The sequence below is a fragment of the Mobula birostris genome, chromosome 2 (assembly GCF_030028105.1).
Source record: "Mobula birostris isolate sMobBir1 chromosome 2, sMobBir1.hap1, whole genome shotgun sequence".
Lineage (NCBI taxonomy): Eukaryota > Metazoa > Chordata > Chondrichthyes > Myliobatiformes > Myliobatidae > Mobula > Mobula birostris.
Window position 1 is genome coordinate 92,733,898 of NC_092371.1, and position 13,697 is coordinate 92,747,594.

General features: G+C 46.0%; 1 protein-coding gene across 7 annotated transcripts in view; it reads left to right on the forward strand.

Moving 5' to 3' along the window:
* Window positions 1-13,697, forward strand: part of slc5a1 (solute carrier family 5 member 1) — a 159,337-nt gene that overhangs the window by 101,097 nt on the left and 44,543 nt on the right. For 4 of the 7 annotated variants that reach the window (XM_072245054.1, XM_072245062.1, XM_072245046.1 and 1 more), the window contains exons 5-7: window positions 1,797-2,097; window positions 11,819-11,878; window positions 11,983-12,087. In XM_072245054.1, coding sequence (XP_072101155.1) covers window positions 1,797-2,097; window positions 11,819-11,878; window positions 11,983-12,087 — 466 coding nt within the window. Of the gene's footprint in view, window positions 1-1,796; window positions 2,098-3,935; window positions 4,066-11,818; window positions 11,879-11,982; window positions 12,088-13,697 lie in introns of those variants that run through there. The other 3 variants (XM_072245082.1, XM_072245091.1, XM_072245072.1) reach the window with 3 other exon arrangements.

Consider the following 13,697-nt stretch of genomic DNA (forward strand, 5'->3'; position numbering starts at 1 on the left):
TTCAAAACGGCTTCCACACACAGACCTGCGATATTGCTCACAAGCAGCTTTTGGGCGGGTCCTTTGTGATGTCACCTGGGCTCACCGACTGTGACCCCTCCTCCAGATGCGGTCGATCCTCTGCAGTGAACCTGGCACCCAAGCAAGGGTGGACACACACCGGGTTCCCGCTGATCGTACCTTTCCACCCTGTGCGTCTATGGCTTGGTTCCGCAATCAGCCTTCCGAACGACTCCCGCCGACTTGCGGGGGGGCACCGCTTCCAGGGTCTCGTTACCTCGTGGTGTCGTGTGTGTCTTGCCTTAGCGAACCTGTCCCTTTTTATCCCCCTGCTGGGGTATCGCCTGTCCATCACACTTCAAACAGTTCAGGGTTCAAAGGGGGAGCCAATCTTGACAGTACCCAGACTGATGGCTCCTTCATTAACATCTCCAAATGCTGCTTCATTGTGTTCCTTATCTCTCCCTCCCCTGAGGACAGGTGGCAGACCAACTGCTGATGCCACTGGTGCTAGCCCAGGCCAGCAAACATCTTAATTTATGTGTATTCTCGTCACACAGGAAACAGAGAGTGGGAATAAAGGGATCCTATTCTGGTTGGCTGTCAGTTACCAGTGGTGTTCCACAGGGATCAGTGTTGGGGCCGCTTCTTTTTACATTGTACATCAACGATTTGGATTATGGAATAGATGGCTTTGTGGCTAAGTTTGCTGATGATACGAAGATAGATGAAGGGGCCGGTAGTGCTGAGGAAACGGAGTCTGCAGAGAGACTTGGATAGATTGGAAGAATGAGCAGAGAAGTGACAAATGAAGTACAATGTTGGAAAGTGTACGGTTATGCACTTTGGCAGAAAAAATAAACGGGCAGACTATTATTTAAGTGGGGAAAGAATTCAAAGTTCTGAGATGCAACGAGACTTGGGAGTCCTCATACAGGATACCATTAAAGTTAACCTCCAGGTTGAGTCAGTAGTGAAGAAGGCGAATGCAATGTTGGCATTCATTTCTAGAGGAATAGAGTATAGGAGCAGGGATGTGATGTTGAGGCTGTATAAGGCGCTGGTGAGACCTCACTTGGAGTACTGTGGGCAGTTTTGGTCTCCTTATTTAAGAAAGGATGTGCTGACGTTGGAGAGGATACAGAGAAGATTCACTAGAATGATTCCAGGAATGAGAGGGTTAACATATGAGGAACGTTTGTCCACCCTTGGACTGTATTCCTTGGAGTTTAGAAGAATGAGGGGAGACCTCATAGAAACATTTCGAATGTTAAAAGGCATGGACAGAGTGGATGTGGCAAAGTTGTTTCCCGTGATGGGGGAGTCTAGTACGAGAGGGCATGACTTAAGGATTGAAGGGTGCCCATTTAGAACAGAAATGCAAAGAAATCTTTTTAGTCAAATTCTATGGAATTTGTTGCCACGGGCAGCAGTGGAGGCCAAGCCATTGGGTGTATTTAAGGCAGAGATTGATAGGTATCTGAGTAGCCAGGGCATCAAAGGTTATGATGAGAAGACGGGGGAGTGGGACTAAATGGGAGAATGGTTTAGCTCATGATAAAATGGTGGAGCAGACTCGATGGGCTGAATGGCCTACTCCTGCTCCTTTGTCTTATGGTCTTATTACATAGCACAGGGAAATTGAGGGTTATTGTTATGATATACAGTACTTGTACGTGCACTCGTGAGCAGACGATTAAAGTTGGTGCGCATGCGCCATTGTTTTTATCTGAAATAACTGTCTCGAAACATTGTGGCAGCGGTGGGGCTCAGAAAATTGCTTTTTTCAACCACAGCGCCCGATTTTTTCAACTTACAGTTGGCAATGTAATAATAGCACAACTATGGAAGACATGGCGGCAGATGTGGATCATAGCACAATTGCACAAGCAAGTTCCCGAATACCAGACGGCATTATTTTTATATACAATTGGACTGTCTGGACTTGAGGTCTACAACAGTTTTGTGTTCGCAGATGAGGCTGAAGGCCAAGACCTCACAAAGATTTTAGCTGCATTTGACAGATCACTATCGGTGAGAAAAAATGAGACATATGAACGGTACTGTACTTGTTCAACAAGCGGCAACAAGAACAAGGTGAGACCTTTGAATCATTTCTTGCCAGCCTTAGATCTCTTGCAAAGACATGTAATTTTTGCTCGTGTATGTCAGACAGTCTGCTGAGAGACAAGATCGTACTGGGCATTAACGACTCCCAAACCAGAAAACGTCTGTTACAAGAGAGAAAGCTATCGCTCAATGACTGCATTGACATCTGTAAAAGCACAGAAATGGCTGAATCACACCTACAAGCATTCAGTACAGCTGCAGATAGCAGGTCCGCTACTGTCCATGGGATTAAACCTCGCACTAACAGGAAAGGTTCAAAGCATCCTGGACAGAAGGCGGAGGTGGTGGAGCCAGAGCAAAAGGCACCTTGAACAGCCACAGAGGCAAAGTGAACCCTTGCAAGTACTGTAGCACGGAACATGCAAGAGACAAGCAACAATGCCCAGCATACGGACAGGTGTGCAAGGCGTGTGGCATTCGAAATCACTTTGCAAAGGTATGCAACAGGTGGTGCCAGCTGGGGCTATAGCCCCAGCAGAAATTGCAATAACACCAGTGTAGCACCACTGAGAAATTAACTGAAATTTCACATACAAGTCGCAGCTGCTCTGCTTTCTCTGTATAGTTTTGAATACAGCTTGTTTCTCCAGTTGATCTAGTGAAACAGCACCCCCAGTTACCATAGCACCCACGCAGCAATAAAGTTATAAACTCTGTCAGATCCACTCTACACTTGGTTCGTTGTCAATGTCTCGCCATTGCTGTCCTCAGATCAGTTAAACTGATCTAAGATCACTTAAGGTGGTGATGTCACTCACTCTCACTCACACGAGAGATTGATAGTATACATCCAGGCGCAGATCCGTGGTCTCGCGAGACTAACGGATGCCACACACACACACACACACACATACACACACACACACACACACACACACACACACACACACACACACTCACACACACACAGTGCTTTTACAAGCTAGCGTGGGCCTGGCATGTGCATTATTTTGGCGGCGTGAAAAATGGATCAATTTTTAGTGAGAAAACTACCTCATCCAGAGGAATCAGTGGTGTCTCAGCCTGAGCCTGTCTTAATTGAAAGTGACATGCAGAAAGAAGTAAGTAGGGATGAGGCCAACAGCAGCTCATTGAAGGAGTGTGAGGGCGAAGTAGAGGAACAAGAAATGGAGCGGGATTTGGAAGAGAACGTGGATGAAGCAGCTCTTGGTGCTAGTGGGAATACTGTTAGCAATGTTAGCCAGCAGCCTGAGGAAGGACCCCGTCGGCCAGCATTGAAAAAGTACCCTTCGCTGCACGCAACAGTTTGGCAATCAGCAAAAGAGTTTTATTCATGGCTGGTTTGACTGGCTGGAATATTCGATCACGAAAGATACTACGTTCTGCTTCGCATGCAGGCATTTCCTGTGTGGAGGCCATGGGTTCCATTCTGAGTCTACCTTTACCGTCACCGGTTACCACAGCTGGCGGAAAGCTGTAACAGCTTTCAAAACCCACCATGTAATTGCAGCTCAGAAGATTGCTATGGAGGCACGGGCCGAATTCAGATTGAGAAAACAAGACAGTTGAAGATTGGGAAATATGCTTGACAAAGGACATGCAAAGATTGTCCAAGAAAATCGTGAGTATACGAGAGCTGTGGTTGACTCTCTAGCTAGGACAGACAGTGAATGACACAGTAGAATTTCTAGCTCTAATGAGACCCAACCGCGATGCACTTACAGATTTATACAAACTAATCTGCATATCACTGTCTCTACCTGTGATATCTGCCTCATGCAAACGGAGTTTCTCCTACCTCAGACACCTCAAAAACTACCTAAGGAATAGCAGCGGTGATGCTTGGAACAGCAACTTGGCCCTGTTGGCCATAAACAGCCAGAGGACCAAAGCACTTGACATCCAGAAAATCATTGACGCTTTTACCACCAATCACAACAACAGACGGATTGTGCTTCTCTGAAAACATCAATGGTGAGTGAAGTTGATTTTTCTTCTAAATTTGGGCCAAGACTAATGCTGATTATTATTATTATTTTGTGGTGGATAGTCCTTATGTTTCCTGCAAATCCTAAACTATTACATTTACTGCTATTAAGCCTACTGGCTTCACTTAGACTTCCAAGCGGTGATTCTGTTGATTTTTGTTTTAAATTCAATAGCCGAATTAATTGAGGTATTGCATGGTCAGAGTACGATTTGTCCAACTCCTGGTAAAGCCTTGCATCTGTTGTTTGCCTTATTTGACTTTAATAATGGTGTATCTTTTGGCATTGTCTGTCTATGTAATGTGAATAGCAGTGGACACTGTGGGTTAGTGTTGTGTTTTTCAGTTGAAAAGCACGCATTTGACACTGATTGCGGGATTGGTGTGTGATTCACGTTGTGCGCTGTGGGTCGGGTGCTTTGTTGATTTGTTTGTGCTCTGTGTAGCCCGGGTTGTCTCCGATGCTGTTGACACTGTCACAGTTCACTTCTATATTATATTTATCAATTGCTGTTGCTTGTGAGTCAACAGAGGCATCTATAGTAGGCACATAATGCTTGAAACTGACTTTTGAATGCCACGTGTCTGGCCTTGCGAATACATATTACCATAGGGTACATCCCTCAGCACCATCACTGAATAATTCAGCCCCACTGTAGCACCAGCAAGAAAAACTCCCTGGTGCCGCCACTGGTATGCAAGCAGAAGCCTGTGCATGGGGTGGAAGCACAAAGCGATGACCAAACTGATAGTGACAGCAGTACCGAGTTTATTGACAATGTCATATTGGTGGTCAACAGGTTGAAGACAAAGGATGACGTATTTGCACAGATGCTCATCACTGGAAAGCAAATAGACTTCCAAGTCAACAGCCGGGGCGAGCATTAATATTTTACCCTGCAAATACTTGGAGGGAGTAGATCACACACTAAGACAATACACAAAAAAGCTGATGATGTGGAACAACACCACCATGGATGCAGAAGGGATGTGTAGAGTGAAACTGCGTAACCCCAAGTATTCTGTCGAATTTGTCATGGTCACTGACGACTTTACACCATTGCTGGGAAGCAGGGCCAGCCAGCAAATGAATCTGATTACGGTCAACGATGACAGCTTTCGCAAGGTGCTGTCATGGTCCAGATCGGGGTCCTTTTAAATTTACCTTGTTTATGTTACGATCCAGACCGTTGATCCCCTGTTTTCCCATGTCCCTTGACTTTGGTGATTAGAGGCAATTAACGCTCGGCTGAACTGGTAGTTTATAGTCTCCGGCTTTCAGCCGTTCGAGCCGGGAGCGTCTGCAAAGTCACCTAAGGTACGGTGTGCCGATGTCATCTGGCCGGAGCAAGCCTAATCTCTGCCGAAGCCAGTGCCGGTAATTTGCCTTCTCCTCACCAGAGCAACCCTGTCCAGTTACCTCGCCAAAGCGAGCCTACAAAGTTTCCTCACTAAGGTGAGTTAACCCGCCGGAGGGAATCAAGAACCGCTGTCTACTGTTCCCGGGCCAAGTCGAAGGCTCGCCACTACCCAGAGTCTCCAAGTCAAGTCCTGGCCCTGGCGGCATTCTAGCACCAAGTCAGGTCCTGGCCCTGGCGGCATTCTAGCACCAAATCAAGTCCTTGCCCTGGCGGCATTCTAGCACCAAGTCAAGTCCTGGCCCTGGCGGCATTCAAGCACCAAGTCAAGTCCTAGCCCTGGCGGCTTCCCAGTTCTGAGTCAAGTCCTGGCCCTGGCAGTCTGTGATTCCTGTCCTACCCCCTTGTCTGAATCCCTTCTCTGCCCCTCTCGCCTCTAGTACTCATCTGCAGCCCCCGCCTGCACTTCGGTCTAGTTCCATCGCCGGAGCTAGATAGGTACTGTCTGGTGTTCATTCGTGTTGGTCTTGTCTGGTCCTCGCCTCCCTGGGGGTAAGTCTGGCCATCTTGCCGTTGCCCCGCGGGGAGTCATGTCTTGTCTTGTCTTGTCCTCGCCTCTGTGGGATAAGTCAGGCCGTCTTGCCGTTGCCCCGTGGGGGGTCATGTCTTGTTGTGTCTTGTCCTTGCCTCCGTGGGGTAAGTCAGGCCGTCTTGCTGTTGCCCCGTGGAGGGTCATGAGTCCCGGCCCTATGTCCTGTACCCAAGGAGGGGTACCGGCTCTCTGTTCTGTGTGTGAGTCCCAGCCCTATGTCCTGTATCCAAGGAGGGGTCCCGACTCTGTGTTCTGTGTATGTGTCCATGGTTCCATGTACCTGCTCCCCAAGACCAAGGCTCTGTGTTCCCATGTTCCTCCTCTCCCTAGCCCATGTCATGTCCTTGCTTGGTTCTGGGGTCCGAGCCCAAGGCAAGACCCAAGTACTGGGTCCTTGCCCAGTCTCTGGCTCGGAGTCCATACCTATCCTCTTCATGTCTCCTCTAGTTCTGGGAGCCGATTCCGAGTCCAAGCCCAGACCCTTGGTCCCAGCCTAGTCGTAGTCCTGAGTCCTTGCCCAGTCCTGCTCCTGCCTTGCTTTCCTGGTATCAAACAATAAACTAAATCTAAGTAACCTCACAAGATGTGTCTTGCATTTGGGTCCACCCTTGCTCCCAATGCCCCGCCACTGTGACAGGTGCATGTATCTACACTTAAAGAAAAACAATGCACACCAGAAGAACGCTATGCAGAGGTGTTCGATGATGCACTTGGGGGGCTTTTGGGTGCAGCCCACCTGCAGATTGATGAGGAAGGTCAACCCACAGTGTTACCCTCACGATGTCTTGAAAAAGTACCCTTCGCTGCTCGCAACAGCTTGGCAATCAGCAAAGGAGTTTTATTCGTGGCTGGTTTGATCTGCTGGAATATTCGATGGCGAAAGATATTACGTTCTGCTTCGCATGCAGGCATGTCCTGTGTGGAGGACATGGGTTCCATTCTGAGTCTACCTTCACTGTCACCGGTTACCGCAACTGGCGGAAAGCTACAAGAGCTTTCATAACCCACCATGTAAGTGCAGCTCATAAGTTTGCTATGGAGGCATGGGCGGAATTCAGATTGAGAAACCAAGATGGTTCAAGATTGGGAAATATGCTTGACAAAGGACGTGCAAAGATTGTCCAAGAAAATCGTGAGTATATGAGAGACGTGGTTGAGTCTCTACACTATACTGCATGCCAAGGCATTGCCCAGCGAGGACACCGGGAGGATGATGGATCTGGCAATAGGGGAAACTTTGTTGAGTTGCTCATTGTAATTGGACAGCGTGATAAGACTCTAGCTACAATAAAGGACAATCCTGGAAATGCAAAAAACACCCATCACGATATCCAAAATGAAATTATGGTTATTATGGCAGATATGGTAAGAATTCGGATAAGTGCAGAAATCAAGGAGGCTGAACATTTTGCCATCATAGTGGATGAAAGTAAAGACGAGTAAAAAGGAGCAAATATCAGTGGTGGTGCGGTATTTGAATAACGAAACAGTGCTTGAAGAATTCTTGCACTTCACTTCAGCAGAAGAATTGGACGCAGAGTCGCTTCTTAAAAGCATTGAACAGACACTCGCCCAGTGTGTTATTGATAAGAACGCGTGTATAGGTCAGTGTTATGACGGGGCGGCAGTGATGCCAGGGTGCAATAATGGGGTACAAGAGAGGTTCAGGAAAGAGGTCCCGCAGGCATTATATATACACTGCCATGCTCACAGACTTAACCTTGTTTTAGTGGATGTTGTGAGCAATGTACCACAAGCGGGTGAGTTTTTTGAAACTGTGCAGCTGCTTGTAGTCATAGTCATAGTCATACTTTATTGATCTTGGGGGAAATTGGTTTTTGTTACAGTTGCAAAAAAAAACAACTTCTTTTCAAACTGTGTTGCCCACAATCTTTTCATGAAGAAACAGAGAGGACTGGAATCAACTGCACAGCCCGTGGAGTTGAAGAAATTGTCAGATGCACGCTGGGCATGGCAGTATACAGCTTTGTGGGCTATAAGGAAATCACTCTCTGCCATTCTAGCTACACTATAGGATATTATGGGTCAACCAAATGCATGGAGGAAAACGGAGGCCAGAGCTGTAAATAGACTGATTGACAAGCAGTTTGCTTTACTTCTCACTCTGAGGATTTATTCCGAGTCACCAAGTTCATGTCAGACCAGCTCTAATCTCCCAGTTTGGAGCTTTCATCTGCTGTGGACTTGGCTCAGTCTGTTATCGATGCACTCTCAGCAAAACCGGGAGAGGAATCATGGAGTGAAATTCAGACAAGAGCTAGGGACCTGTGCTTCAAGGCCGGTATACAGAGCAGTCCACATGAAAGGAGACAGGCCCAGCCACCCCCCACCTATATGATTTTGTTGTTGAGGCCCAAACTGAACGCACACCTGTCACATCCTCTGATGACCTTCACTAGCACTTTTTCTATCCAGTTATAAACAGACTTCTGACTGAAATGAAAAGACGGTTCTCAATTGAGACTGGAAGTGTTCTGACTGGAGTCTCAGCATTGAGTCCCAAACATAAGTTCTTCCTAGACAGGAATTGTCTTTGGCCAATGACCCAATACTGTGGAGTGACTGAAGTGAACCTGACTGCAGAGCTACATCAGGTTCGGCGTCTGCTGGAAACAAAAGAAAAGCAAGGACAGGCAGTGAATAACACAGTGGAGTTTCTAGCTCTAATGAGACCCTACCGCGATGCATTTATAGATTTATACAAACTAATCTGCATATCACTGACTCTGCCTGTGACATCTGCCTCATGCGAACGGAGTTTCTCTTGCCTCAGACACCTCAAAAGCTACCTAAGGAATAGCAGCGGCGATTCTCAGAACGGCAACTTGGCCATAAACAGCCAGAGGACCAAGGCATTTGACATCCAGAAAATCATTGATGCTTTCGCCACCAATAACAACAAAAGACAGATTATGTTTCACTGAAAACATCAATTGTGCAATTGTGCAGTTGATTTTTTAAAATTTAGGCCAAGACTAATGCTGATTATTATTATTATTTTGTGGTGGATAGTCCTTATGTTTCCTGCAAATCCTAAACTATTACATTTACTGCTATTAAGCCTACTGGTTTTGCTTAGACTTCCAAGCGGTGATTCTGTTGATTTTTGTTTTAAATTCAATAGCCGAATTAATTGAGGTATTGCATGGTCAGAGTACGATTTGTCCAACTCCTGGTAAAGCCTTGCATCTGTTGTTTGCCTTATTTGACTTTAATAACGGTGTATTTTTTGGCATTGTCTGTCTATGTAATGCGAATAGCTGTGGATATTGTGGGCTGGTGTTGTGCTTTTCAGTTGAAAAGCACGCATTTGACGTTGATTGTGGGATTGGTGCGTGATTCATGTTGTGCGCTGTGGCTCGGATGCTCTGTTGGTTTGTTTGCTTATGCTCCATGTAGCCCGGGTTGTCTCCGATGCTGTTGACACTGTCACAGTTCACTTCTATATTAGATCTATCAATTGCTGTTGCTTGTGAATCAACAGAGGCATTTATAGTGGGCACATAATGCTTGAAACTGACTTTTTAATGTACGCATCCGACCTTGCGAATACTTATTACCATAGGGTACATTCCTCAGCACCATCACTGAATAATTCAGCCCCACTGTAGCACCAGCAAGAAAAAATCTCTGGTGCTGCCACTGATCATACTGCAAAGTGAACGAAAGCAAATGAAGGAAAGAATTCATTCGTCACACTTGGGCGTAGAAGGACGCCTCAGATGCGTACGCAAATGTCTTTTTTGGCCAGGCATGAGCAGCGACATCAAGCAATATATTGCTACATGTGATGTTTGTCGCACGTACGAAATGAGTCAGCGGAAAGAATCGCTTATGAGTCATGAGGTACCTGCTCGGCCATAGGAAAAGACAGGTACTGACCTGTTTACATTCGAAGGAAAAGAGTACCTCATCACCGTTGATTACTACAGCAATTTCTTCGAGGTAGATCTTCTTTGCGATTATGACAAGCGCAGCCGTTATTCGCAAATTAGAGGCTCATTTTGCGAGATATGGTAGCCCAACACAAGTGGTTAGTGATAATGGGCCACAATACATGTCATTGGGGTTTCACAGATTTGCAGGAGAATGGGATTTTGAGCACTTGTGTAACAGCCCCGGAAATAGTAAAGTGAATGAAAAAGCTGAATCAGCAGTTAAAACAGCTAAGCGGATCCTCACAAAGAGCAACGAATCGCGAGCAGATCCCTACCTCGCACTTCTAGACCATCGCAACACACCCTCACAAGGGCTGAGCATGATTCCTGACCAGCGGTTGATGAATCGCCGCACACGCATTCTCCTGCCTACAACAGCGAGTTTACTGGAACCCAGAGTTGTACGCGAACGCAAGCGTATGAACCAACGCGCCCAGCAGCAGGCTGACAATTACAACAAATCAGCCAAAAGTCTTGCCCCACTCGACGAAGGGGATACTGTGCGCATGCAACCCCTGGTGGAAGGTAAAAAGAATTGGGAGAAAGCAATTGTGTGTCGGTGCCTTGATGAGCGTTCATACGTAGTTCAAACCCAGACATCTACAAAAGACGGCTCAGGAACCGCCTGAAAAGCTAATCACATATGAACAGGCAAAACTAGGTCAAACACTGAGATCAATGACCACAGTGTGCCTGCTGCATCAAATGCACACAGCCAAACATTAGCAGAGGCTAATGATACAACACAAACACTAACACAAACGTTGAAACATGCAAACAACAAACAACAGGATTCGGACAAAATTTGGACCTCCTCCAGGAATTCCCTGTATTTTGCTGCACTCATTTGACCCTCTACCTTCGCAAGCCTTCCGGGGCCAGCTGCAGTGAAGCAACCCCACAACATGATGCCGCCACCACTGTGTTTCACGGTGGGGAGAGTGTGTTTTTGATGATGTGCAGTGTTTGGGTTAATCCAAATATATTGTTTAGTCGATGGCCGAAAAAGCTCAATTTTGGTTTCATCAGACCATAGAACCTTCTTCCACCTGACTTCAGTGTCTCTCACATACCTTCTGGCAAACTCTAGCTGAGATTTCATGTGAGTTTTTATTTCAACAGTGGCTTTCTCTTTGCCACTCTCCCAAAAAGCTGTGACTGGTGAAGCACCCAGGCAACTGTTTTTGTATGTGCAGTATCCCCCATCTCAACCATTGAAGCTTGTAACTCCTCGAGAGTTACGTAGAAACATGGAAAACCTACAGCACAATACAGGCCCTTCTTCCCACAAAGCTGTGCCGAACACGTCCTTACCTTAGAAATTACTTGGGATTACCCATAGCCCTATAGTTTCCGAAGCTCCATGTCTCTTAAAAGACCCCATCGTATCTGCCTCCACCACTGTCGCCGGCAGCTTATTCCAAGCTCTCACCACCCTTTGTGTAAAAAAAGTTACCCCTGACATCTCCTCTGTACCTACTTCCAAGCACCTTAGAACTGTGCCCTCTTGTGCTAGCCATTTCAGCCCTGGAAAAAAAGCCTCTGACTATCCACACAATCCTCACAAATCTATGCTGCATTTTTACCAATCAATCCACTGCTAAATACATCACTGGTTAGTGATATCCACGTCACTGGTCATTTTGATCGTTTTGTCTGATGCACCTGATGCAGAGGCTATTTCATAGTTTAAGAAAATAATGATGTACAAACAGACCCTCGTGTGCTTTTGTGTCAAAGCTGTGAGACTTTTGCCAGTCTGTGCCATCTATTTGATCTGAGGTTTGTTGTGTGGTGAAGTCCTAATGTTTTGCTCCTCTTAACCCCACAGGCGCTAGTCATTGTCATTATTCTGGGATGGCTTTTTGTACCCATCTACATCAGGGCTGGAGTAAGTAGCCTTATATGTTGACCCACTGTCTGTGTGAGACCCCAATCTGCCCATCTTTTCTCTTTGGTTTAGGCTCTGACACTGACTGTATCCTCTTCCTCAAGGTTGTGACAATGCCAGAATACCTGAAGAAGCGATTTGGTGGAAATCGAATCAGGATTTATCTGTCCGTCCTCTCTCTGTTCCTCTACATATTCACCAAGATATCAGTAAGTTTACACTGACCTTGAGCCACTTGTCCTCGCTAATGAGGGGTCCTTCAAATAAGGGTCGTATAATGGTCCACTTGTTAGTGCCGGTGCCTCACAGAGGCTGTCTGTGTGGAGTTTGCATGTTCTTTCTGTGACCATGGACTGAAAACTCCCACTCATTGCTTAATCACTCTTTATTTACAATGCACAAGGAGAACAGCCTGGCCCCTGTAACCACACTGTTCTCAAGTCTGAACAGAGAAATGCTGTTTTTATACAGAAATGACGGGCAGTTACTGAAACTGACTATGTGGTAAACTATATCTATTCAAATTCCTTATTTGCATAATCAGTCACTAAAGGTGTTAATAGTTGATAGAAACTACAAGCTAACAACTGACGATACTTTGAACTTACTAAAGTTTCTTGTCCCCTCATTGAATCCAATCTTATGCCAATTGGCTCCATTCCCCTGCTGGGCAAATGGGAGGATGGTCTTCTTGCCTGGGTTTGACTGCACTTTATCAAAAACTTCTCTTACCTTAACCCTTGCTTTGCTGCCAATTCCACAGCAGCATAGGGTTGCTCCAATTTTCTCACACTTCCCGAGGTGGTTAATTGATAGAATGGTATATCCGAGGGAGAATAGGCTGTACTGCTGCAGAGAAATGAAGAGGGGCACTGTGGCCAACAGGATCACTTAACCAGGGAGACAGCGCACTGGATTGAATCATGTCTTATTATCCAAAAACCCATTAACCCAGGGCTTCCCAACCCTTTTTATGCCATTGACCCCTACCATTAACCAAAGGGTCCAGGTTGGGAACCTCTCCCTTGACCCTCTCTGGTCTGTGGAATTCAGTGCAAATATCGACTTCCTCTGTTTATAATGTAACCCTTGGGTGATATTTCTCTTCCATCTCAATTTTGCACTATTGTTACGAGTAAGTTATGCGTGACTCATATTAACGTAGGTCTACGTTAACTGATGTCTGTTCTCATCTTGTAATGTACGGGGCAGCTGCTGTGGACAACAACACTATCCATAGGGTCGCCATGGGTTGACAGCGCTCAGCAACATCAAACCGCTGATACTTGTACAGAACATAGAACAGTACAGCACAGGCACAAATCCTTCAATCGTAGCGGCTGTGCCAAATTAAATTAAATCTCATCTGCTTGTACAAGATCCATAACATCCATTCAATGCAGATTCTATTTGTCTAAATACCCTTATTATATCAGTGTCCAGCAGCATCCCCAGCATATATGCCTTCTACTAGTTGACATTTTCTACCACAACACTATTACAGCTTGGGCCGTTCCAGATTTCAGAGTTCAATTCCGGTGCCGTCCATTAGCAGTTTGTACATTCTCCCCGTGACCCCTGGTGCTCCGGTTTCCTCCCACAGTCCAAAGACATACTGGATAGTAGGTTAATTGGTCATTGTAAATTGTCTTGTGATTAATTTAGTGTTAAAGAGATAAGTTGGTGGGCGGTGCCGTTCGTTGGGCTGGAAGGGCCTGTTCTGCGCTGTATCTCTAAGTAAAAAGTAAGTAAAATAAAAAGACTCTGTCTATCTTATCTATGTCCCTCATAATTTTATAAACTTTTATCAGCTCTACCC